This window comes from Hydra viridissima, unplaced genomic scaffold (genome assembly GCF_058129835.1).
Source record: "Hydra viridissima isolate aposymbiotic clone 2 unplaced genomic scaffold, HvirCarnegie_v1 scaffold_2, whole genome shotgun sequence".
NCBI classification, from domain to species: Eukaryota; Metazoa; Cnidaria; class Hydrozoa; order Anthoathecata; family Hydridae; genus Hydra; species Hydra viridissima.
In genome coordinates this window covers 20,954,263-20,981,626 of record NW_028324301.1, presented here as the reverse complement: position 1 = coordinate 20,981,626, position 27,364 = coordinate 20,954,263, and the positions used below count along the sequence as shown (strand labels likewise).

Sequence of the window (27,364 nt, the reverse complement as noted above, 5' to 3'; positions counted from 1 at the left end):
TTGTTTTTTTTTTTTTTTTTTGTAGTTTTATACCATAATGTGATTTTATAATTATTACTGTAATAGTACAGTAATAACTATAAAATCGCTATAATAATGAATAAATTTTTGCCATTATTTTGTTCTAAGTTACTGGTGTACTAGATGTATTTTGATAGAATAACAACATTAATTTTTTTATGCACATACAAATCAAACAAGGCTGCTATTCAAAGTTACAGAATGTAAATTACACAAAGTTTAAATGAATTAGTACCAAAAAATTACCAAAAGGCTGTTAGATATCTTGCTGCAATTGCTAAAGAGGTTGATTGAGCCGAAGTTTTCGTCTCAAATTACAACCTAGAAAGCTATCGAACTTAAAATTTGCAATCGTTGTAATTAAATTAGTAATAGCTTAGTTTACTGTAAGCATTGCAATAAACTTTTTAGAATCAGAGTATGATGAGAACCACTGCATGAGAATCATTTGAGAATCATTTTGTAACTGATCCAGAACTTAGTAACTTTAGTAATAGAAGTTAGTGTGTACAGCTTGATTTTGTGAAGGTTTAAAAACCTATATTAAACTTGCAGCAAATCATCAAGTTCATGGTGTTGGTAGCAACTAAAAAAAGTATTCCAAAATATTTTAAACACCTTATCATCAATAAGTCTTGAGCATTTTTTTTCTAGCTGTACAGATTGTAAAGTTAAATCTTCATTCTTTGATGAAAAAGTCACTTCCGATAGGCTCCGTATTGGACGGAGCATTTGATTCAGAATGTTTAAACTTGAGATAGAACTAAATAATTCTAACCTCGCGAAATGTAGAACTGACTTTAAGGGATTTAATAAATAAAAATTATTTTTTCAATATTTAAAAAGTGAAGTGATGCCAACATATAAAACTAATCAGGCTGAGTCATACCTGTATCATGTTGCTTCTAAAAGAAAAGGATGATGCTTATCATCCTTTTCTTTTAGAGTTGAAACCATAAAAGTTTTCGGTTCTGTTGCTTTAGTGCAGTCTGTCAACTTTTGAATTTTTACATTTGTCAAGATTTTACATCGCCTTATGGTGAAGTTTACGGTTTTTTTTGTCGGTGAGAAACTTTTTTTAAAAACACATTTTTATCACGAATTAAATTATGATTTCTCATTTTGCAACGTGTCGGGATTTTAAAAATTGTTTGAAGAAAAAAAAAATATCTTTTTTTATCAACTCTGTTTCATTTTTGAGGTTTTCCTTCAAGGTAAATGCTTTTTTCTATTGTATACTTGTTGTTATTGCGTACTTGTTATTTCTTTTTGCACTCTCCTTTTAATATATCATGTGCTTTGTCCTTTCACTAGTTAGCAGCGTCAAAATCATCTTATGTATCCTTTTATTCTTTACTTACAGTATTCTTTCACTAATTGATTTTTTCCCCCAGTTACATAAACTGTAACAATTTATATGACGTTTTAACTCTCTAAAGCGTTTATGTTACAGCTCTTTCTTTCAATAAGTATTCTCTTTTGAGGTTGGGATTTTATTGGAAATAAGAGAACTTGGAATTATTTTGAATTTTACACTGGACGGTTTTTTGAGAACGGGAGTAAAAACAACTGGGTCCATATTTGAAACTTGACATCTAAGGGCGAAAACGAGACAGGAATATTTCATTCTTTCATTTACAGGAAATAAATTTTGGTTTTGTAGCAAAACTTTGTTATGTAACTTAAACTTTAAGAATAAAAATCTTCCCAAACGCAATCATGCGCAGCAAACTGTTTATATTTAATTTTTCTTTAATAAAAAAATATTTCACGTTTCTATGCTTTAACTTTGAAAGTTTTATAAATAATATATAGAGATTAAGTATAAAAAAAAAAAAAAAAAAAACTCTCCAGTGTCGCGACCAATAGAATTTAGAACTATATTCTATCAAGCCTGAGAAAGTGCCATTGGGTTATATGATTGTCAAAATGTTTAAGCATTTCCCGCCAGTGAATTTGTTCTTCGTTTTCTGATTTGTTTGTCTTTCCAATATATAAACGTCCTATGACACGCTTGGTGATATTACTTGTGATTGCACGAACACTTAGCAATATTCCCATGTGATTTTTTAAAGAATCGGGGGGATGTAGATCCATTACACCGTCACTTGGAACATTCCGCTTGTTTCGAAAAGATGGTGATCTATTTACAAATTTCGAACGGTACGAAAGCAACTCCTGAGTCGTATCTAGCTGAGAGTTCTGAAGAAAGCTGTCCTTATCAAGATCGCCTGACAATGCGTTAAAATCAAACGTTTGTTTATTTGTCAAAATATCTCTTGAGGAAGGAAATGAATTTGTTTTTTTACTTAAAAGGACTTTGTTATCCAAAAGGATGGAAATCTTCACATAAACCTCTAAGAAATAAATAATCAGCAGAATTTAAACTTGTTTTTCACGTTTAATAAAATTTTAACAAAATGGTTACTGAAAGATACCTTTGTAACTATAAAAAAATTCACCTTTGTCTTCTTTTGAGATTTGTAAGTTTCTTAATCTGCGTACATTAACAACCACTTTATCGGTTACGCAATCATAAAACAATGACACCAGAACTTCACCAATCAAACAACTTGGCTTAAAGGTCATTTTTAAAGAAATTTTTAAACAAAATTGTAGACCATATCAAATAAAATTTAACTTACAATTTTTAAAAATAAAATCTCTTTTCAAATACTCTACTTTAAACGCGTGCACGTACGCATACGCGCACTCATGCAAAATATGAAAAAACTAACCTGCTTTGTTAAAGACATTGAGATGTTGCCATGGATGAGGGGAGTGACTTCTCCACGAACTAGTATTGATTCGTAATCACGCAGCAAAACTCGTACAAAACCAATAATCCTGACTTCATGGCTGTATAAAAGATCTCTGACTGTAAATCGCAAGACGCCACCACTCAACATATTTACAGGTATTGGGAACGAAAATTCTTGGTCATACATCGGATGAGGAGCATCATCTGGATTAGAAGTAACCTCTGATTCATCATTGTCTTCTAATTGAATGGATACAGCTGGAAATTTAAAAACATCCTCTAAATCAGCAGAATGAATTTCTCTACCAGAAATAAGTGCAACAGTTAATATCTCTTCTGAAACAGAGTATTGCAGCGTCAATTCAATCAATCCAAAGCCTTCAGTATAAATATTTTCAGACTTAATTTTGCAGCTTTCAACATTCACTTGATCATCAGTGTTAATAATTTTTTTATCGTAAATTTTTGACGGATTTTTAAGCCAACCTAAAAACCGGTCTTTGTTTTGATTTAAAGACTTTTCAACAGATGGAGAGCGCTCTTGGCGGTAGGGAAGAAGTATTTCTTTATCATTCTCAAACTCTGACGTTAGATGATCATCCATTGACTCATCGTAGACCAGCTTTTGGCGTTTTAAAGGCAACGGCTTTGGAGGAACAAGATTCACCTTGACATAAGAGTTCGAAGGAGGTTGGATAGGATTTCGCATTGTACCGATAACTTTACTGTCCCCATGTTCGCGTATTGTATATTTACGCAACAAAGCACGAGTTCTACTTTTCGTGCGTCTTCTCTTATAAAGTAACACAACAGCGACAAGAACCCCTCCGAAAATCAAAGCAAGGAGAACCAATAACCCAATTACTGGGGCCCCTAAATAACGCAATAAGTATAAATGTAGTTTAAGAACAATACGAGTTTAATCACATTAATCCGTAGAGATATAGACCAAAGGGCAATTAGAAAAGTAATTTTCGACCAAATTTTAAGCAAAAAGTTGTCTTTTTTGAAAATATTATGCTATACAAATTTTTATCAGCAAAAATCAAATCTTCGCGACTTTCGTAGAATTTTATTTTAAAAAACTATTTGAGGGGATTTTTATTGGAAGGTTTTCATTCTTGAAACTGTTGAATTACTAACTTCATACCGATCATACTGTGAACTCCTAAAATGTTCAGACATGCGCTTTTGCAACCTTTCTCGAGCCTCGATATTTAATTATTAAAATAGGTTTTGCGAGAAGACTATCGAAGTTTAGAAATGTATAATAACTATTTAAAAAAAAAAATCAAATATAAAATAACCCACGTTTAAACTGTACAACGTTTACACTTAAAATCTTTTTTTTTTTTGAAAACAGATATCAAAAGATAAACACGAATGACGGGTTTGGATTCAGCGAAAACTAACCACCATTAATACAAATAACACTGCTAAATGCTCAAATTTCAAGATGTATCAACCACGCGCATTTTCCTCTTTTATTCAAGTAAATATTAAAAAGGAAATTAGTAAAAAGGTTTAAACCAGTTTAAACATACTCCGCTTAGCTAAAACACACCTACTAATGGTAGATTGCAGCTTACCAATGTGTGGCATAGCAGAAGAACTTATCGTAACGCCACTTCTCAGTTTGCTAATGTCAAACAAAAAAACGGAATGTTCGTAACGACCTGAAAAAGTCTTTCATTGCTTCAAAAACAAACCTGTAGATGTTATCCGCACGTGGATTAAAAGTGTTTCTTCGAAAAAACGAGCAACAAAATAAAAATGTGTATGCGTCCTTTAGGATGCTTGTTGGTTTTAAAGAAATCTTTAAAGCATATTTGTCGATTAATGCCTTTTACAAAGAGACGCACGAGAGAATGAACTAAAATAATCTTCAGTTGTTACAAATGCCTTATTTAATAGCATGCAATATAAATACTGTTTTCTGACGAGTTTTACAAATTTCTGACAAAGAACTTAATTTATTAGAAAGATTGACAACTTTTTGAAATTACTAAGTTGTAACTACGCGGTAGTCGATTCGAAAGCACTTCAAAAGTAACTTATTAAATTACAGATGAAAATAACTGCTAAATCACTTTTAATTCGTATAACATGTTGGTCATTCCCACAAAATTACTCTCCGTCGAATAAAATTGCTTTAACTAAATGCACGACTTAAAATAATGGATCATTTTATTGTAACCCTGTTTCTTTCCATTCTATTATGGAATTGATAAAAGGACAGGATATTTGTTATAGAGCTTTATGCAATCAAATTCTTCGGCAATTAGATCGCTTGTAGTTAATAACTTTCAACGTAATGAGATCTTTATTAAAAACAAATTTAATTAATCTCTGCGAGCGGTCTTTGCATCCTCAAAAAAACATGAAACATAGTTTATACCGTAGAAACGTGTAAACCATAGCAACTACAAGGGTAGGCGGATAATTTACTTGATCAATTTTGTGTCATTTTTTATTACACTCATAAAAACTCATATTTCTATGCATTTTTAGAAAAAAATTTTTTTTTGGGGGAACTTACTTATAGGTTTACAGCTGAGAAAAAAAAAAAAAATTCACTGATTTACGTAAACCGAAATGTGTTCGGAAACAAACTGTTTCACCATCCGCCGTTGATATACAGTTATTGAACAGAAGGGTATTTTATTAAAACTTTTTAAGGAAATCTTCAATCGCACGGAAGCGCTTATTTAAAAATCAACGAATCACGTGACAGTATACAAAAGTAATACGTGAATTATGCAAGGATATCTTATCAGGAAATCTTGAAAAATATCGACAATGATTTAAGAACTAGAGCACGATTAACTAAATCAACGTAAGAGGTCTATAGGTGCATTTAAAAAACAATCAGCCAACTTTAACACAAAAACAGATTAACTGATAAAATCTGACTTACAAGACAAACAAAAATTAAAATCAAATAAAAAAGTAGCATATTTACAGAATCAAAAATACCTTGTAAAACGTGAAAAGGCATAAAATGATTTGCGCTTTGTTGTTGTCTTATTGCCCCAAAGTTTGAACAAAATAAAATAGTACAGAAATCTTGATAGGAACCCGGAAATCCAGCTTGCTAAGCTTCACCATTCGATAGGCTATAATGACTGAAGTGATTATTTTGAAAATCGCAAAATACAAAACAAACAATTCAAAATGATAGCTTCTTTTGCACGACGAAAAAATTTCAATACTTCAACTGAAACTAATAAGCGAGTTTAACAAACAGTTTAATATTTTTTTTGTAAATGTTTTTTTTTTTTTAATCGTAGAAAAAAATACGAACAGATTTTTAATCAGAAGAACGCAAGTTTGAACTATTCATAGATTTAATTGGTTTAAAAGTCCAAATGAAATGACAAAAGCAATCAAAGAGGCAGTTATTGACATAGTCGTGTTTGAAGTACTTAATATTAACAACGTAATACTCACGACCAAATCACTTCAAACAAAATTTTGAAACAAAGAACACAAGCTGTGCATACAGAATGATCTTATTAACGATAAAATTTTGTCATAATAAATAAGTACAAGTTAACTATGAAAAAACTTTAAAAAAAACAAAAAGAAAAGAAAATAACGGTTTTGTAAAAGATCCAGCCACTTTCATTTATTTTCAATACTTTCGACGATGTCTTTAAGACTCTAAAACAAAAGACTTTTACTTTACAAAATAAAAATACAATATTAAAATATGTTAATATAAATAATATAATAATATGAATATAAGTTTGATGTATTTATTGCAAGTTGTTGCCAATGATTGATTTAAGAATACAAAAGTATTCTTTTATATTAACCAAAGTTTTAATGAAAAATCTTTACATTTCCCACCCACCAAACTCTCAGAACAAAATAAACCAGTATCAAAATATTATCTCACAAAAATATTTTTCTTTTAAATTTCTAATTGCATAAACTAAACTAAAATGAAAAAAGAAAGCATCAAGATATTATGTTCAAATTACTAAAAAGTAAAACTAAATTTCCCCTACTTTAAGAACTAGACTTCTGTCTTCAGTTTTCAGATTTTGAATAATGCAATGTTTGAGCCGTGCATAGAGACGTTCAAGTCGATCAATATTCCAATACTTGGTTCCATCGACAAGTTGCGTTAACAGTGAAGTAGAATCTCGTAATAGTTCTGGAGAGAAAGAAAAAAAAAAAAAAAAAAAACTCAAAAGAACTCTTTTTGAACCCCTCTAATAAAAAGAACCAAAAAAATAGACGAAATCGCACCAGTGACTTGTGTGTTAGACTTTTTCTCATTTCGAAATGGTTCTGGAACTGAAGTTAGGGACTCATTTATTTCACCACCAATCGATTGTTGCGATTTTGTTTGTTTGGCAGGAGAGTTTACTTCTCGTTCTGATTCTTTATCGAAAGACTTTTTAGTTTGAAATTTTCTTTTTCTTCCTTCCAGCATGTTGAGCGTATTTAAATCAACATCTATTCCATCATTGAGGCCTCGAACACGATGACTAAACCTTGTTCCGGCAACATCAGGAATAGAGTTCTTGTCAGGCGTATCGTTTATATCTGATACAGACTGGTTGCTAACATTATTGCTTGATCTTTTGTATTGAGGCATGACTTTCATAAAGGCAGGGCCATTTGATTTAACTCCTAAAATATACAAAATGTCAGCAATCTAAAATTTATTGTTAAAATATTTTTTTAAACCTTCAAAGTTAAACGAAAGAAAGACTTAAAAACAATGACAAGTCTGAGTCCTAGATTACTTTACCTCGTTTTTTTCTCGATTCACTGATTTCAAGACATAGCTAAGATGATAAATATTAAAGATACATAAGTGAAAAAATATAAATAAACAGAGACTGTAATTGAAGTTCCACTAAAACTAATTAACTCTTACAACTATTCCTAGATATTCAAAGATAATGCTAGTATCTTTGTATACTAAGTTTGCTCAAAAAATATCTATCTTCTTATTATGACTCTAACTAATCTGTGTACCTACATTAAGTAGTTTAAACTTCTGTTTGAGTTATAACACTTGAAAACAAAAGTGCTTCATTTTGCCCTGCATTAGCCTATACAGTATTTACATACCTTCTCAAACTCTGGATCTAAGTCTGCATATATAAGAGCATTAGCTACATCTTTCATTTCACATGCTCGGTTCCGGAGCAACTTGTCAAATTGATCCTTGTCAGGATTGTATTCTAAACAATTGTTCATGATTAAATCAATGTCTTTTAAATAATGAGAACAGGATTCATAATAATGAGAATTGATTCGAGTCATCACAGTGGAGAGATCCATTGGTTCTTTGACCACCTGAAGGTAGTCATTAACCTAAATGATATAGAAAAAACTTGGTATTGAAATTGAATTTAACAGAGATTTTCCTTTATAATTTTAAGAAACTATATTGAAAGTCAATTAAAGCACAGTTATCAAATGTTATCAACCACAATTTTAAAGACCCTTGTTTTTAAAATGTTTCAACACTTTTTGAAAGTTATCAATGTTATTATTTTAAAAACCCACAATTATATTTAGTTTAGAAGATTCTTTTTAATTTCTTTAAATTGCAAATTTGTTCTAAAGGAGCTCTAAAAAAAAATTCTGATCATTTAAAGTAAAAGGTTAAAATAGAAGACATTTTAAACTTATGCAAGCAATTAACTGAATGCTGCATAGATTTATGCTCATTACAAATTTTTAGTGGATTTTAAACTGAAATTTAAGTAGTTTTAGGTTAAACAAAAGAAAAGAAAAAAGCAAAAAAAAAAAAAAAAAAACCTCTTCTAAATCAACTGGCTTTGAAAACTCTTTAAATTTTCTATCTGCCAAAAGCTTCCACGTAACTTGTCTAAGAAATACTCTCAACTCACGCAGTGTGGCCTCCTCCGTTTCTTGCAGAAGCATTGCTTCATTTGCTGAAAGTTCTCTGGGTTTAGGAGGAGTGGCTTCTAATAACACTTCTTTGTGAACTTCTGAAACAAATAAAACGGTTTACTACTTTGGTACTTCAATTCTTGAAAACCAATAAATTGATTTATATACCAGATCAGATTTGATTTAAAAAATGCAATTGCATACCTTTTTTTATAGATTTCTTAACAGATTTCTTTAAAGCGTATAGTAAAAATGTATCTTTGAAATAATCATATCTTTCTGAGTCAGAAGGAAATGTAACATGAAATGTCTATAAAAAATTTTTTTGTTTAAAATAACAATTTAATTATAATTCAAGTAACAGGCAACTGAAAATCTAAAAGTAGTAATATTTATAAACCAAGTAATATTACTTATGAAACAAAAACATTTCAGGGATGGTAATTGATTAAATCTTTAACTAACCTTTTTTTTTTTTTATTACAAACTGATTAATTCAACTAGTTAATGAAATAAGTTAATTTATCCTAATTTTAACAAGGATAACTTATAAGCTCTACAAATATTTTAAACAGCCAAGTTTTGACTCCTAATTTAAAAAACAAAAGGGAGCTCAACAACAACAACAACAACAACAAAACAAAAAAACAAAAAAAAAGTAGAAAAAACAGCTGAATAAGTCTTTGCTTAACTGCGGTAAATAATTATCCAGGCCCAAGAGCTAAATAACTTATGTGAAAGGCAAATTACCAAGACAATTTTTATGAAACCTATGAGCTGATTAATAAGATCAACTAAGGAACTAAGGAAGCGCACAAAATAAAAATAAAAAAACAATTTTTGAATTCAACAACTAAATTCTAATTTTCTTCATTTCTTTAAATTATATAAATTACACATTTGTATGTCATTTGTGTAAATCTCTTATTGAATGTTACAGTATGTCATCTTTTGAATAACAAAGGGACGAATATAGAGTATCTACCACAAAACAAATGAAATGTTTAATTGTTTTCAAATTTTATCCAAAAAGTAAATCATTTGTAATTAAGCTTTCTTGTATGTTAATGCACATAAATGTATTAGAATAAAACTTATTTTTGTTATTTTAGTTGAGCAATTTTTAACAAAAAACTTACAGAAAAATGACAAGAAATAAATATTGCATGGAATTATTTGTCCATCCAGTGCATATGAGATCACTTATGAACTTGATAATTCCCCAGATATATGGTAAGAAGATGCATCACACTGTGGACCAGAGTGATTGCCAGGTTGTTCCCCAGGTCTGATTTTTCTTTTTCAATAATCAGGTATACATTAGTAGACACCATTTATGAAACTAAAAACTTCTGAGAGGTTGGACAAAGTCAAAAAATCTTTCGTCTAATTCTATTAACATTTTTAACCATTAAAATGTTAATAGAAATAGACAAAAACTTGGTTGAAAATCTGCAAAATCAAAAAAATTGTTTATACAATTGTGGACTGTTTACATAAAACGTGTACTACTTGTCTTACACAGTTCGGTAAAAAGTCAACTTAAATTCAAAAGATCACTCCTGCAATTAAAACAAAGACAAAAACTTTCCTCTAGAACTAGTCTAGGTTAAAAATAACCAATTATCCCGATTACTTGTAACATTTGGCACAGAAACCTTTAAGACCTCAGCATTAACAACATGGAGTGTACCTGGAGAACTGGATAGAGAAGATATCGTAGGTAAAATTCATGTTAATTTACGTTTTGTTGTTTTTATTATTTATTATTACTTTCTAGTTAATACTTTGTTTTATTTTACAAACACATTTTCTTAACAAAAATATGGAATTGAGAAAACTGAATGCTTTTTAATAATACACATTTTATTAAAAAACTTTCAGCTTTCTCAATGTATTAAAATGCAAGTATATAACAAAGCTCATCACACTTAAATGTACGTTTAAGTATACATACATTATGGCATTTAAGAATAAAATGTATATGCATATAAGTTAGGTAGTTGCACCAAAAAAGCTTTATTTTAATCTATTACCAATAAATGTGTAATAAAATGAAAGTGGATGAAAAATGCTTTCCAACAACACCAAATTTATGATGCTGGCATTATTGGTTTAAAAGTTATTGAGATTTTTAGTTTGTCTGAAGTGCCTTGACATCCTATGGACTTTATATAGAGAAATAAAAAAAAAAGTGAAGCAATTTTCTTTCAAATGTAAATATTTCAAAAAGTATTATGAATACATTAACAAAAGTATATACCAAAATGAGCAGTTTCAAAAGAGGAATTTATTTGTACTAGTTGCAATGAAATATGAAATGAAATAAAGAAATTATTATCCATAAATTATGCAAATTACAAAAAAACGTTTGATGATTTTTTTTAAATAAATATGAATATTTCATAAGTTTTTAAGATTACATGTAGGGAAAAACACATCAAAATGAACAGTTTCAAGAGATGAATTTGAACTTATAAGTAGCAAAGGAACATGAAAATTTTTTTTTTACATAAACAATAACAGTTAACTAAACTTCAAAAAGTAGTTCGCCAAGTATCATGTCAGCAATAATTGACTCAATAAACATGTCAAAATCCTCTGATGAGTCCTCCTTGAAACCCCAGTAAGATGTAACATACACAGTTCTCTTGTCTTTTTGCCTTTCTGTTAGTATTTGTCCATAAAAAATTTTGTCCTGTCCATTGTCTAGTTCCCATTTATGATTAAACAAATGATTAGCCATACTTTGATTGCTTAACATTTTTTCAAGAAAAGGTTTCTGGTTTGGGGCAACTTTTATAAACATTTCATTACCAACAGAGGCATTATTTAGCAAGACTTTTTTAATGTCTTATTCCAGTTTCTTCCTGGATGTATTGTTAGCCTTTTGAGATGCTTCAATCCGTCTTGTTTTAATGTTATCGTCTATCCCTTTACTTTCAAGCACTCCTGCTTTTTGGATCTGTGATCCTCTAGTGATAGAAAATTGTATTAGGTTTCTTTGAATATCTTCTTGTTTGGATTCAATCCACTGAAGAGTGTGATTTAGTTTTGCTTTAACTTTTGAATCTAGATACCCAATAGTGGCATTGGGGGCTTTTCTAAGTAGACAGTCTGTCATGCCAAGAGCACGTTCTGCATGCATATTGTTGGCAGGTGCTGATAGTGTGTCCTTCAATATTTTCTCAGTAGGGTTAGATAGAACCCAGATATATAATTGTGTAACTGTCTATGAATAACACACTCAATTGAACTCAGAAGAGTTGATGTTGATGTTATTTTGTTGAGGAGCGTTATATTGTTGACTAAACTGATTGTAATACAATTTTAAACTAATATAGAAAAACGAATTTGCTAGGTGTATGGTTAAAAATTAGATATGTACGGTCAATAGATAAATTTTAATTAAAAAAACAAAACTTACCTTATTTCAAAGGGAAAAAACTCCAAAATGGCTACGGATACACAAAAATAAAATTTTACTGATGCTTAGAGATCCTCTTGTTGGTAAAATGAAACAAACAATTTGACTGAAAATGGCTGATTTATCAAACAATGCTTGAAGCACTGACGTGCCAAAAAAGCATTTTGTAAAAACGGAACAGAAAATGGACGCAAATGTCAAATCCAATATAGCGGACTATGGCGGACTATGCGAGTCACTAATATAAGTGTATTGTATAACTTATACAATAAATATATATATATATACATTATATACATTATACACATTATATATATACATGTAAACTATACTCAAATGCCTCAATATATGCCATACTTACACTATAAATATATGTATATACATTTAACTTAAATTGTTAAATGTATATACCTATACACAACTTGAAATGTGTACACAATTTGAAACATATACACAACTTGAAACATATATACAACTTGAAACGTATACAAAATTTGAAATGTTTACTTAAAGTGTAAACTAAAACTCTTCTTGAGGAGTTAGTTCCTGTTCCTGAGCTCCATGTTAAAATGGGAATAGAAAGAAAACTTGCAGTACTTCTGCTAAGCGTATGGCCCTGGTTTGAAAAGTGGTTACACTCAAATAAAATCATGTTTTGAGGATACCAAGACGTAGGATTTAATGGAAACAATTCAAGCAAATTCCTGAAGTTAGTGGATATACTTCAGAGAGATATTATAAATAATGGAAAGTATGACTTATTACCAATTGTAAACTGTCTTAGAAAGTTTAAATGTCTTCAAGTAGAAGCATTTGGTATAGTAGCAGGGGATAATATTAAAACTGCTGTTCTGGAGTTTAAAAAGTCCTATGCAGATATGTACATGACACATTTGAGGGTATCAAGCTTCAGTGTTACATGAAAAGTTCACATAATAGTACGTCATATACTTCATTTTCTTCATTCTACCAACTCCCGCCTAGGAGTCTACCATGAACAAACTGGAGAAGCTATTCATCATGAGTTCAAAAAAAAAAGGAATAGATAAAAGGGAAGAGTTAACTGTATAAATTATGCAAAATGGATAAAATCCAGTGTTGCTGAATTTACATAAAAAGAAAAAAAAAAAAAAAAAAAAAAGAAAAGATAATTCAATTTTTATAATTTAAAGTAAATATTGTAAAGTATACTATTTTTAGCATTCAGACTTTTAATATAACTAATAAACATAAAGATTTCTTATTTTATGCTTTAATTTTTATAGGATAAATTATGGCTGTTTTTTGAATTTTTTTGTTTTTAAAATTTTTCAAAAATCCCAACCTCAGAAGTTCTAAATGTTATAAATGGTATCTACTAATATATACCCAACTACTGAAAAAGAAAAATCTGAAAAGACCTGAGGAATAACTTAACCTGGTAGAAACTCTGGTCCACAGTGATGGGAAAATATGACTTGGCAATCTATTTATCAACTAACTAATGATCCTAAGGTACAGTCAAATCAATCAAAGCTATCTTTCTCAACCAAAAAACAATTTTTTGCTGTGGCCTGCTAAATCAACTGAGTTAAATCCTATTGAAATCTATGGAAACAGTGCGACAAGAGTGTTAACAGTGCTCGGCTATATAGGATGCTCAGAAGTACCAGTCAATTGTTCCAACAAATTGAAGTAGTTTGAAATATGATTCCACAAAAAAAAAAAAAAAAAAAATTACCCAACATCAAAATGGCTGCCTATAAATAATTAAAAATAAATGTTAGATTACCAACTACTAATTGAAAGACTAAAATGTTAATGGCTTCCTTTGCTTTGTGCACTTTTTTTTTTTTGATAATTTTTTTTTAAGTTTTGTAGGACAGTGATCAACTAATGCATCATTTTTAAAGTGCAAATCTACAACTTCAAATTAAAAAACAAAAAACTTCAAACTTAGAAATTTTAATTATCAACAATTTCTATTCAGATCTTATCATGAAGAACTGTAAAAAACCTTTTTAAAAATTCAAATTATATTTTGTAATCTTTGATAGATTAATCTTTTAGGGAAATTTTTAAATGAATTAAACATTACTTCAAAACAGAGTTTGGTGATTTCTACCTGTGTTTCTTTTGAAAAAATATTTTGAATCTCCTCTGGCAAGTTGTACCAATTTGTTTCAGCCGTCGACAACAAAAGTATAGGAAGATCAGCAGGTGTATCATTTAACAAAGTCAAAAATGTGGCACAAGCTACATCTGACATTGCACTGAACCAAGCATCTATATGAGGTAGATAGATAATACTTGGCACAGATTTTCTAGCCTCAAGAAAAATCTGTTTAAAAAGAAAAAAATTGAATTGAAAAAAAGCAGACTAATGTTTAAAAAAATAAGGATAAGCAAAAATGTAGGAAAAGTTTTAAAAACTAACTTGTGAAAGTGCTTCTTCAGGAGTGCGTGATGAATTGCCAGCAATTGAAGGAAGGTCAATATTGAATGAACTCAAATGCTCCATTGAGTGCAATAACGCAGGACATATATAAGATGATTGCCCATTGCCTGCATGGCCATACACAAGCAAACGAGATCTAAAAAATAGAACAAGGATAAAGAACTCTTCATAAATAATTTACACCTATAAGTTTTTTGAGCGTCTTTCTTTTTCCTTATTTTTTTTATGCATGTATTTTATGCATGCTTCCCTATTAAGTGAAATTAGATACATGTAAGGTAGCACCAATTTGCATTTCAACATATAAAAACTTTATATGAAACTTATATAAAACTTTCTATAGATTAGGGATAAGGAGTTGCATAGCTTTGCCATTAAAAAAAAAATAACATTATTAAAAAGTTCAATTAAATTTTTTTTTTTAAAAAAAAACTTTTATCATTGTTTGTTTTTTTTTTATTAACTTTTTTTTTTTATTAACTTCTAACTGTTTTATTAGATACTAATTTAAAAAAAAACTCAAGCTTTTCAGCTGTATATAAGTATCAACATTTGATTTTTCAGTTTTTAATAAACAATAACAAGAAATAAATAACTTCTGTACCAGGCTTTTAAAACAAATCAAACTTTCTGATGTTTATTAAAAAAGAGCAAATTTCTGCAATTAAAACAGCTAAACTTTTGGTGAGACAAGTTTGTTTTTATACATTAATTTGTTATTATAACTTGTTATAACAATAATTTTAACGGTTTTAGTCAAATAGCAATTTTGTACAATTTATTGAAACGATGAAACAAAGTAACAAGGTATTCAAGGTATCTTAGTTTTTTTCTGGAATCTTATCGTATTACTTTTTTTTTATTATTATTCTAAACATACTCAAAAATCCTTTTATAAAAATGTAATTTTTTAGTGATGAATCTGTAAGTAAAAACTTTACAAAAGATGAAAATTGAACTTTTTCAAAAAGTCACCCATTTTGAAATTCACCCATTTGAAAGTCACCCATTTTGAAAGCTTTGAAAAAACTTTTTTTAAACAACATTTAGACTTTATAAAGTCTAAATTTTTAAAAAATCAAAAAAAACTTGACTTTTTTCAAAAAATGCCATATCAACTTTTTAAAAAGTCAAAACTTCAAAAATGTTCAACTTTTTATAAAATTTGGAACTTAAAGAAAGCGAACATTTTTAAAGGCAAAAAGAGGAATATAACTCTGTAAATGTACATGATGCAAAATGAACTAATAATAACTAAATTTACAAAAAAATTACATATCATACAAGTTTAAATCTGAGAAGATTAAATTGTATACTTAAAAATTTTAAAAATCAAATTATTTTGATATCAAGATTGTTGCTGTGTAGCAAATTGCTCTATGAATCATAAGCAAATCTAGAATCAGCTCAACAAGAGTTCTTAAGAGAGTTTTGTGTTCCATAGAAATTAATCTAGGATGGAGAATATCTAAGTTTAAAGCTACTTTTTTGAACAGTATAAACTTTTGAGTTTTTACAGGTACAACTTCTTGATTATTGAGTTGGACGGATTTTTCAATTTTGTTTAAAAAAACATGTCACTTATCTGAAAAGGAATGAAACTTAGGCTTATTAAAAACTTTATAAACTTTAGTTTTATAAAAAAGGTTTTCAGGTATTAAAGATTAGCTAGTTTATTAGGGTCAAACGATTTATCAGGTTAATAAAAACTAAAGATTATTAAGACCTTAAGGTCTAATGATTATTTAAGCGCTTAAGTTTGAAGGATTAATTACATTTGAAACACTGCATTTGTATTTACAAAATATTTTGCCTCTTACTTGTATGATACTTTTTTGTTTAAAAGCATGTAATTGCTAGAAGATTCATTTGTTATCTGAGATGTGCGTTGATTACAAGTTGAATGTTCAAATATATCTTCATTTTCACTGCAACTGCTCTCATCAGAATCTGCTGGTAAAAGTAAAAAATTTATGTATAAATTTGTATAGTTAATTAATTATAGTAATTTGTATAGTAAAGTTCTAGTTTTGCAAAACAAAATGATTTATGCATTAATTTAAGCCATCTAAAAACAAACATGTGAAAAATTACATAAATATAAATTATATAAAAGTATTAAACAAAAAAAACTTAAAAGTTTTAACTTGCATTGATAAAAAAAGATTTTAACCATTATTATGCATTCCTGCAGGAAAGATATTGTTTAAAAGTTCCAAAATTTTCGTTACGCAGTTGTTTAGTAACAGCTTTACTTCTAAAGGAAGTGCCCTTGATAATAAAAGTGAGGATCTTGAAGATGCAGGAGTTATACGTTTCATTGCATTTTTAAAGTCAATTGATGATATTTTTATCTCCTTAGTATTCAGGACAAGTTTTTTGTTTGTCTCGTAGATCTGAGGATACCGTCTACGAAGGGCCAACAGGGCAGCCTCAGTACATAATCCTTTAATATCTGCACCACAATATCCAACACACTTCTCTGCTAATTCTCTAATAAATTCTGGAGACAATTTTGGCTGCCATTCAGAAGTATGAATAGTAAGAATTTTCTCCCTGGCCTAAATGAAATTTAAAAAAAAAAGAGCTTTTCAAACCTTTTCTTGTTTGAATGAAATGGTTAGATTCTCTGAAACTTTTATCTACTTTTAGTTAGAATCATAACACAAGGCTAAAATGTTTAAGAATCAAACAAACACTAATTATATTCATATTTTTTTTAAACTAAAGATGTATAATGGTGTGTACTAATGAAATTTAATATAAAGTGCACAAAGAATTAAAAAGGATAATCTTTGCACATCACCAAATGTGCATATCACTAAATGCCTAAATGCAGCCACTATTAAAGCAATTAGTAACTGCATTTTGTGTATTAAAAAGACAGAATTATAGAATAACTCTGTTTTTGATTTTTTAATTTTGAAAAAAGAACACAAAAAATAAAAAATTGTAATAGTTTTTAATGATTTTTCTTTTAAGTAAAGAGTGGATTAAAAAGGTATTTTTGATGAAACATTTAAAACAACAATTCATATGCTGAAGATTTTAAACTGCTTTATGGACAATAATATTTCAGAAACATTAAAATCAATACTTAGATGATAGTTTTATTTTGCTGGGTCTTTTTTGTGATAAGCTTTAAAATAATTTACTTTAACATTTTTTATGAACCACTCATGAAATAAAATACTTAAACAAATAACTAAACTTTTAATGAACATCTAGTATACCTAAACTCTACTTACAAATTTGTCAGGAAGCCCAAACAGAAATTCTCTATCAAATCGACCAGGCCTTCTGAGTGCAGGATCAATAGAATCCAATCGATTTGTTGCACCAATTATAACAATTTCTCCTCGAGCATCAAGCCCATCCATAAGAGCAAGAAGTGTAGATACAATTGAACTATGGATTTGATCCTGACGAGTAGAACGCACCGGTGCAATTCCATCAATTTCATCAAAAAATATTATAGATGGCCTCATAGTATACGCCTAATTTTAAAATGTGACATGCTGATTTTAATTTTGAAATAAAACTTTTGAATTAATTTCAGTTTTTTTATTATCTGTTTATAAGAATTGTTGTAGCAAAAAAAAAAACTCTTCTTTTAAAGAAAATGTACCTGATCAAACAGTAATCTCAGTTGGCGCTCAGATTCCCCAACCCACTTGCTTAAACAGTCTGCTCCCTTACGCATGAAAAAAGCAACTTTCTGACCATCTCGACTGCATTCATTAGCTAATGCACGAGCAACCAATGTTTTCCCAGTCCCTTGAGAAAAAAATTTTTTAGACAATTATTCGAAAGTATTAACAACTAATTGATGCGTAGCCATGAGAAAAAAAGCTGAAGCACATAAATAAAAATAAGTTGTAAAGTAAAATATCTTAAAAGAACTTTTTTTTTTTATTGTTAATCAAGTCATCACTGGTTTAATTTGATAAGAGTTTTTAAAATAACAAGAATTAAAATAACATTATGCATAAACTGACTTAAACTTTATACTTGTAAAGAAGTTAAAAATGAAGTTTTTTAAAAATTGAAGAGAACTTTTGTTTAAAAGTTAAATGAAAATTGACTTTGTAATAAAAGTTTTTAGTAAACAAAGGTTATATACAATGGTTACGCTGTTTATTTCTAGACAAAAAAAAAATAAAACAATACCTGCCTAAAAAAAGCTAACATAGAAAAAGGTTCAAGAAAAGTAAGTGCATACCTGGTGGACCATAAAATAACACTCCTCTTGGAGGAGTAATGTTGAATTTAGCAAACACTTCAGGATATAGCAAAGGAAATACAATCATTTCCTTTAATGATCGAATATGTTTATCTAGGCCACCTATGTCAGCAAATGAAGTCTAAATTCAAAATACACTTTTATCATTTAAATGATAGAAGAAAGTTTATTATAACTCAAATTACCTTGGAGGTTTAATTTAAGGATTGCAAAGTATAATTGTAACAAAACTGTTTACACTTTTTTCAAATGCTATTTCTAGATTTTTGTTTAGCTTTTAAAATTATGGTTATCCTGAAGCAGTATGGAGCATTTCATAAAAATTTTTTTAAAAAGTCAAGAGAAATCTATTATTTAGAAATTTATTAATTTGTTTCTTTTAAAAAACAACTAATCAATAAATATCAAGAGTATACATAAAAATTGTTAATGCAGTACAAAATGTGGTTTTAAAGAAGATAAGTAAATTAAACCAAAAAACACGAGACTTACGCACAATGATTTAAAGCATCAGAAAAAAGAGAGAACCTTTTCGCTTGATTATCTGATTTGTATTATAAAAAAATTTTTATTGAAAATTTTAAAAAATTTAACATCTTCAGGTGACTTTTCAAGATTTCAATTAAAATAACTTCTTATAAGGAGCACCAACCTTGATATTACAATACAGAACTTTTAATGTGTATAATCTATCATCTTAAAAAGTTTAACAGCCTGAGGTTATTTTTCTCGTAAAATTGACCATATTGATTTAATGTTGTTTAAATATTCTCTTACTATGTTTTTCTTAACTTTTATTGCATAAACATTTACATTTAAAAAAAAAAAATTTGTATACAATAGTGGCAAGTGTTATGGGCTAACTCTGGAGGTAAAGTGTCTGATTTTGCAGTACTTCTTTAACTTCATTTAGAATTGCAAAAGAAGCTGTATCTGTTGCAGGAAAACAGATAAGTACATTTCATTTTTTAAATCTTCTTCATTACCTATCTTTCTCCGATTTGATGGAAAGATATTTAAGGAATTCACAATTGGAAAAAAGTTTCATCATGGTAGAATTGCTGTATCCATCAGGATGGACATACAGAGTTTCTTAGGATTCCTTACTTCTTAACTCTAATGTAGGAAACTGTGCAATCGCAGAACTTGTTTAAGTAATTTGATATTTCTGAAAAGTTACCATTTCTTAAGTTACATTGGTAACAAAAAAATTTGATTAGCCGCATGCAGGACACATCTAGGAAATACATGTTGTTTACTGCTACAACATTTATTCAAGCAGTAAAACTAATAGACTAGGCAGCTCTTTGGTTAAGAAGCTTAAGATTGTGTAGAACTCTTTAGGTCAAAACTTAACTGCTTGTTTTTAATAAAATAAAGATAGCAGATATTTTTGATAGCTGGATGCAGGAACAGTTCAAGAAACCCTTGGAATTTTCTCAAAACATTATTAAGATGGAAATAATGAAGGTGCATAGTATTAACTAGTAAATAATAAATACACTACTCAAAAAATAACATTATTGAGAAAGGATACAGGTCTGATTATCTGATGACAAACCAAACAGACTCAAAAAGCCTGGGCCTGTGCATCATACCAGATATATGGTGAAATGAATATATTTTCTAAAGATGTATCTCTTGACAACTCAACCAAAAAAATGGTTAAAAAAGGGTTTAAAAAACAGACTTTTGGTTCTTTATGGGGATTGATGGAGTGTTCCAATCATAAAACAAAATTATTTATATAGTTATATCAAGGTTAGGTCACCTTATAAGAAGTAATGTTAATTGAAATTATGAAGTCTTTTTTTTTAAACACTTTAATGTATATTAGGTAAAAAAAAAAAAAGTAAACAAGAAATATTGTGGACTTATTTGATGTGATCAGAAATGAAATTGGCGATGTTCATGTTAAGCTGCAAGTTTAAAAAAATATATCACTTTTGAACACAATGAAATAGTAAATGCTAAACGTGTCTTCTCAAAAATAATTAAAAAAAAAAAAATGAAAAAAATACACTATGACTTGTTTTTAAGTCCATTTAAAAACTGTGTAAAATGCAATGTAGCAAGTTACCTTTGTATCAACAGTCATTGGATCAACATCGGCAAGACTTGACCCTAAATTACTTTCTTCTCTTGCTCTACTTCGATCTTTTAAAATACCAACCAGATCCTTTTCCTTAAAATTCATAGGTAGACATCTAGCACGACTGATAGCCATGCTCTTAGATTTTCTTCTTTCAAATCTAGCCTCATCATCTAAAAATTAAGATACCAGTACTATAAAATAAAATAAATCTCAATGCAAATAGTTTATATAATGGAAATAACCAATACACCGAATGCCAATGAAAAAATGCAAGAAATAAAAGATAATTAGTACTAAAAAAGAACTATGCAAGTGTTATAAAAGTTTTATGCACATCTTTTAAATGTTCCTGCAAGGAAGCTTTTTTTTTTTCCTGAAATTTCAAGAGCTACTTTAGAGAACTGTACCTGAAGAAGATGTTGAAGAACTTCTTCTGCTGTGCCTACAATGATGATGCGGTGAAGAATGTTGTGGGATTCGTTTAACATGATGAATCTTTAAAGGAGATTGTGACCCAGCATAGAGAATATCTCGACGAGGACGCCCATTGTCTTAGAGGAAAAAAAACAGTTTCTTAACTATTACAATACTAAAGTACTGTAAATATTGCATACTAAGATATTCAATAATAATATTAATAAAATATAATACAATAATATTTAGTATGATACAATAATATTTAATACAATACAATAATATTTAACTTCACAAAACTTACTAATTGGAGCTTGATATTTGTTAGTTTTAGGTTTTTTCTTGCGCAAACAGTATGCTGGCTGTAACTCAACTTCTTCATCTTCCTCATCTTCTTCATCATCCCCATCACTATCTTCTACCTCATTGGCAGTACCATCTTCATCATCTTGAGTGTCTGATTCACCTCTCCTTCGTTTAATAACATCATACATACTTCCTTGATCCTGTAGTTAAAAAAGCTGCTAGATGCAGAGCAACTAGCTCAAACTAAGAGAATATTACCAATATCGCTTTCATATGGACAAAATTCAAACAAAAAAAAACTCAGACTTATCAGCTAAGAAAAGATTTTCTTTAAACAATTTTTTTCAAATTTTAGAGGATGAAATAAGTAGTAATGATTTGAGTTGTAATTAAAGTTGACCTTAAACTAATAGATTAAATAATTAAGATAAGAACTAAAAGTAATTAAAAAAAAACTCCAGAAGATAAATTTCTAGAAATTCCAAAATAAAGTAGTTTTGTAACTAAACTGCTATTTAGAATTTTTTAAAGCTTTCCATGTAATAAATTAATATTTTTTACACAAAATAAATTTCTATTTTAAAATAAGAGTAATATACTATCTACTTGAAAAAAAACCATTGAGCAAGAAGAAACTTTGAGCAAGAAGAATTAAATAAAAAATCATGTTTTTTTTTTTAATTTTGTTAATGAGCTAAAATTAAAAATGTAAATCTGACAATTTGTTAAAGACAATTACAAATCAAAGTTTCAAAAATAGGAAGAAAAGTGCAGTATTCTTGCTTTATGGTATTTGTTATATGGTATAATATGTTATAATACATTTTACAGTTCATTTTTTTCAAAGGAGCTTTTTTTTGTACAAGGATTAGATTTCTTTCAAATGGAATTTTTGTAAAATTTTATTTATTATAATTGTTTTTTTAGTTTTGTTTTTTTGTTTGTTTGTTTTTTTAATTTACCAATAATAAGGTATTAAAGCGAAGCAAAGTAATAAATTGTATGTTATTAAAATTCAAAATAAGGTTTTTGAAGGTTACTGAAAGAACTGTTATTAAGAAAAATGAGTGTGGGATGACAGTCCTGGAAATTGTAAAACTGGTAAGGCCTATATGAATGCAATATTTTATTTTTAAAACAGTGAAAGATTGAGAAAGATTAAGAGGTCTGAGAACAGAGGAAAAGATTTAAAGATTCAAATCAGAATTCAAAGAAATCTACAAATCCATCAGCAATAATTATTAGCTATAGAAGAAAGTGTAAGATTTTTCAATAAAAAAAGTTTAACCTATTTAAAAGAGAAAATTTTTTTTTTCTTGGTAGAGCATTGCATTTTAGTAAAATACTACTATATTTACTAAAATGCAATGCTCTACCAAGAAGCTAAAATGTAGGATGATGTGAGATACATCTATGAAAAACTAAAAACCATAATTTTCTCTAATGAAAAGTTATTAGTAGATATGGTAGAACATTTCTTGTTTTATTTTTATTTAACAGTTTTGTTGTAAACAGTTTAATTGGAAAGAGATAGCCAATCAGATGTGTATCACTACAAAAGAGATAGCCAATCAGATGTGTATCACTACAAAAGAGATAGCCAATCAGGTGTGTATCACTACAAAAGAGATAGCCAATCAGATGTGTATCACTACAAAAGAGATAGCCAATCAGATGTGTATCACTACAAAATTTTTCTTATGTTTCTTAAAACTGATTTTATTTACATCTGTTTTTTTTTTTTTGAACAAATATTGGAATAGCAATAATATAAGAAATTTCCAAATATATGATTTTAGAAGTTCACGATCATTAAATTTATTTAAATAATTTTTCGAAACAAACAAACCATTTCCAACATTTCTTGATGTTTCTTTTCTATGGTTCGATATATTTCTTGTTCATTAAATGTTTCAAAAACTCTTTTAATTCTTCTGTCACTTCTTCTAACATATGAACTTCCATGTGAAGCAAACCGCAATGCAGGGACATGTTTTAGCGATCGACGTGATTTACCAATATGGTTTAAAGATCTGGATAGTAAAAGTATTTACTTAAATCTTTATCTTAAAAGATTTTTTACTTCTTTAAAAAAAAAAAAAAATGCAGTTAACAATCTCTATATACATTTACATACAAAATACTATCCCTATGCAACTGAATTTTGTTTGCAGTAAAAAACAGTATGATTTTTTCTTATTAAAATGAAATAGATAAAGTAAAATCTTATTAAAACAAAAGGCACAGTAAGATATTGAGACTTTTCAAAAGTTCGTGGTGGTAAACCTTCCAAGCATTTAATTACTTTTGAAATTCTAACAGTTTAAATTACAATACTTTGATAAACATTTTCAGAGTTGATTCTTTTTCTGAAGTCTTTCTTTTTTTCTTTTTAACTTTTTAAAGTCTTTGTGAAAAAAACTGGTTTTAAAGAATAGTACTTTTTTTCTATTTTTGTTTAAGGACACAACATGATTTTTTGCAAACTTGTAAAAACGCGCTTCTTGTTTTTTGATGTTCACACTGATATACAGTAAAATTCAAGTGGATGTACAAAAAAGTGTGATGGTACTATTTGATTAACTTCTTACTATGTGATTTTTTTTTATGTGCATTTTATGGAGCATAAACAAATATTGCTTGTATGAAAAACAATTTGCTCCCAAATATGGATTTTTATGATTTTTAAAATTGTATTACATATGATACAATTTTAAAAATCATAAAAATGTTTGTATGATACAACATCAGATAGTTAACCATAATATCCTTAAATCTAAATTGTTTCATGTGATTCTTTCCACTCCATGTGGGAAGGGATTAAAATGTTTTGAAACTTTACTTCCACTCAAACAAGAGATGGCTTCATTTTTCTTTTTCAAGGTTTGGCTTTTTAAAGAAACCAACCTTTTATTGAATAAAAAGTTCAACTTTTTTCTTCTTAATTGAAACCATTCTTTATTTCAAGAACATACATTTATACAAATACATTTTTAACTCGCTGAAGTTCTTTTACTTTCATAAATAACTACATTCAGTTTGTAACGCTCTTTAGAAAAGTTGAGATCAAAAGTATTTTTACTCTTAATTTTTAAAAATTTTAAAATTATTTGCATCAAATTTTTTAAGCAAATTTCATTGAAAATAAATAAAATCACATTCAAAAATGGGAGTCACAAGGAGTATAGTGAAGATCTCTTTAAGTCAGTAACAAATGTGGATCACAAAACAATTGTGGAATCACAAAAGCAAAAGCTGCTCTTTTGGAGTATCCAAAAGCAGCTTGCATGGATATGGATCAACATAAAAGCACAAAGGGGAATTTGAGATTTGAAACCCAGATCTGGTCAACCAAGAAATTTTACTGAAAGTTATAATCAACAACAAAATATCAAATGTCAAAAGTTGATGCTTACCTTACTTCTGAATTAAGATTACTTCTGAAGAAAACAAATATTCTGAAGTAAAAATATCTGATTTAACTGTAAAAAGAAGTTTAAGCAAAAACAATTGGAAAAACTAGGCCAATAGAAATACTAATTAAGCTTGTTGACTCAATGCCTAAAAGATGTGCCACTGTGATTGCCTCAAAAAACCACCAAATACTGATTAACATAATTACATATTTAATGGCATAATATAACATAACAACATAGCATAACATAATAGCCTCCTAATATAGTAATTTTATAAACAACTATTATGTTGCATGGACAACGGATATATTGTTTAAGTAAAATTCCAATGATTATTTTGTGTGTTATTAATATTAAGAATGCTTTAAGAACCTGTAATTTAATAAGCACAAAATGGAGCAAACAACAAAATTACCTTTGCTGATGTCTTATACTTCTTCTTTGAATAGCATCATAGTTAAAACTTTCAAATAACTCATTAGCTTTTTTACCCTTTTGAGATTTATCTACCTCTAGTGGTAAATCCTATAAAGTTTGTTTAAGAAATCATTTTAAAAAATACTATAATATGGTCTAAATATATATTCACATATGTATATGCATGTATATATACTATTGTACATATGTACATATATATCTACATATGTATTTCCATACATACTTATATACTGAACGTATGTGTGTGTGTGTGTTATATATATATATATATATATATATATATATATATATATATATATATATATATATATATATATATATATACATATACATATACATATATATATATATATATATATATATATATATATATATATATATATATATATATATGTATATACATACATATCTACATATCTACATACATACATACATACATACATACATACATACATACATACATACATACATACATACATACATACATACATATATAAGAACATTCTGAAGAAAGAAAAGAAGTATAATTGATAAAAAGGATAAAAAAGAAGTACAATAATTATGAGGAACCATGAAGAAATGAACAATATAGAACCAATGAGTACAAAACCACTATCAACTTAACCCAAACAGCAATTCATTCAAAATAAAAATGTAAATTAATTATAGTTATTATAAAGTATTTGTAAATTGTTAGTTTTATACATACATTAATATAAATTAACATTTAAAACATTTACATACCTCTTCTTTATCTATTTTTTTGCCTGCAATTTTAACGCAATTTCCATTAACACTTTTTAGATCTTCATCTTCATGTGAAGCATTAATGGAATGTCTGGTATTAACCATTTTTTGCTAAAGTTTAAAGATAATTCAAATAAGAAATAACACAAATATCATAAATATGTACAGCAAAGAAGTGCTAGAAAAAAAAACTTAATCAAAAATAGCTTTAATTTATAGGTAAGTATATTATGTAATCTAGCTATCTATGCATTTTTCTCATAATAAAGTTTAGTAAATAAGTTTAAAACCATGTTTTAATCTAGCATACACTAATGTATCTTACATTAAAACAGGGTTTAGTATACAGTATGAAACTTTAGCATTTATACTAAGTAATTTTATTAAGCAGCATTGTGGATTTTTCTAATGTATTTTAAATATCTGGCTAGTTTTCTAGTGTATTTAAAGTATCAAGTTAGTTTTCTATTGAACTCTATAAGTTCAATAGAAAACTAGGTAGATATTTTAAATATACAAGAAAATAGGTTTTGTTCCACATGGTCTGAATTGTTATTTTCTGTAGAAACAATTCTTCTTAGATTGCAAAAACTTTATTTCGAACTTCTATGGTTCGAAATGACATAAGTAAGACCACCACAGAAGTTTCTTCTTTAAAAAGCTTTTGATGCTCATTTTTTGAAAAGTTAAATAGTCGGCGTTTAACAAAATTATTTCAATATGAATAGAAAAAAATAATGTTATGCAAAGAAACTTATGCAGAAATAGTCGTTTTAAAAAAGAGTGCCTAGGAAGTAGCGCTGGAAACACTATGTAAAAAGTTTATCTATTGGCTTAACTTTTTTTTTTTTTTTTTAATGACAATGTAAAATCAGCTTTTCTTTCATTGAGCACTCGGTTGGCAGTTTGTCAGGAATTTTTGCTGGAAGAAATTATCGCGGATTTCATAGAACCTAATTGTTCTATTTTTCAACATTGACAAAACTAAATTTCTTGAATAAATTTTGCTCATTAACTCGTAAATTTTTTCACCTCGGCTACTTCTGCGAAAATAAATTCCCGCGAAATCTTCTTAGCTTCGCGCTTAACTCGATATGCGAAAATATCTGACATTAACACAAAACAACACCAGCATATTTGAAATACCAAGTTCTGCCATAAGCAGTCAGAATAACT

General features: G+C 28.3%; 2 protein-coding genes, 1 long non-coding RNA gene and 2 pseudogenes across 12 annotated transcripts; 2 read left to right on the top strand and 3 right to left on the bottom strand.

Moving 5' to 3' along the window:
• Window positions 1–1,877: 1,877 nt before the first annotated feature.
• On the bottom strand, window positions 1,878–6,087 carry LOC145197894 (synaptotagmin-15-like). Of its 4 annotated transcripts, none has more exons than XM_080073951.2 (4): window positions 5,759–6,087; window positions 2,760–3,655; window positions 2,484–2,598; window positions 1,878–2,378 (listed from the first exon to the last, which is right to left on the bottom strand). In XM_080073951.2, the coding sequence occupies exons 1-4, from the start codon at window positions 5,778–5,780 to the stop codon at window positions 1,900–1,902; spliced, it is 1,512 nt and encodes a 503-aa protein (XP_079930077.2). In that variant the 5' UTR covers window positions 5,781–6,087; the 3' UTR covers window positions 1,878–1,899. The 4 variants fall into 4 exon arrangements, with proteins under 4 accessions (XP_079930077.2, XP_079930084.2, XP_089936434.1 ...); XM_080073958.2 differs by lacking the exon at window positions 5,759–6,087 and adding an exon at window positions 4,372–4,833; XM_090080308.1 differs by lacking the exon at window positions 5,759–6,087 and adding an exon at window positions 4,094–4,192.
• A 191-nt stretch (window positions 6,088–6,278) lies between these two features.
• On the bottom strand, window positions 6,279–26,337 carry LOC145197868 (ATPase family AAA domain-containing protein 2-like). Of its 7 annotated transcripts, none has more exons than XR_016450226.1 (20): window positions 26,186–26,337; window positions 25,419–25,528; window positions 23,437–23,620; window positions 21,586–21,787; window positions 21,275–21,418; window positions 20,853–21,037; window positions 18,752–18,893; window positions 18,158–18,306; window positions 17,778–18,026; window positions 16,681–17,090; window positions 16,350–16,479; window positions 14,509–14,665; window positions 14,197–14,412; window positions 8,870–8,975; window positions 8,570–8,763; window positions 7,874–8,119; window positions 7,548–7,584; window positions 7,040–7,426; window positions 6,796–6,944; window positions 6,279–6,445 (listed from the first exon to the last, which is right to left on the bottom strand). XR_016450226.1 is itself a non-coding variant. In XM_090080305.1 (20 exons), the coding sequence occupies exons 1-20, from the start codon at window positions 26,291–26,293 to the stop codon at window positions 6,407–6,409; spliced, it is 3,525 nt and encodes a 1,174-aa protein (XP_089936431.1). In that variant the 5' UTR covers window positions 26,294–26,337; the 3' UTR covers window positions 6,279–6,406. The 7 variants fall into 7 exon arrangements, 2 of the variants coding, with proteins under 2 accessions (XP_089936431.1, XP_089936432.1); XR_016450224.1 differs by having other exon boundaries at window positions 14,197–14,357; window positions 16,350–16,482; window positions 16,703–17,090; XR_016450225.1 differs by having other exon boundaries at window positions 14,197–14,357; window positions 16,703–17,090.
• On the bottom strand, window positions 11,032–12,447 carry LOC149892402 (uncharacterized; annotated as a pseudogene).
• On the top strand, window positions 12,620–13,207 carry LOC149892401 (uncharacterized; annotated as a pseudogene).
• Window positions 22,506–25,530, top strand: LOC149892400 (uncharacterized). Its single transcript, XR_016450229.1, has 3 exons — window positions 22,506–22,906; window positions 23,049–23,164; window positions 23,262–25,530. It is a non-coding gene; the product is annotated as an uncharacterized LOC149892400 (long non-coding RNA).
• Window positions 26,338–27,364: the final 1,027 nt, after the last annotated feature.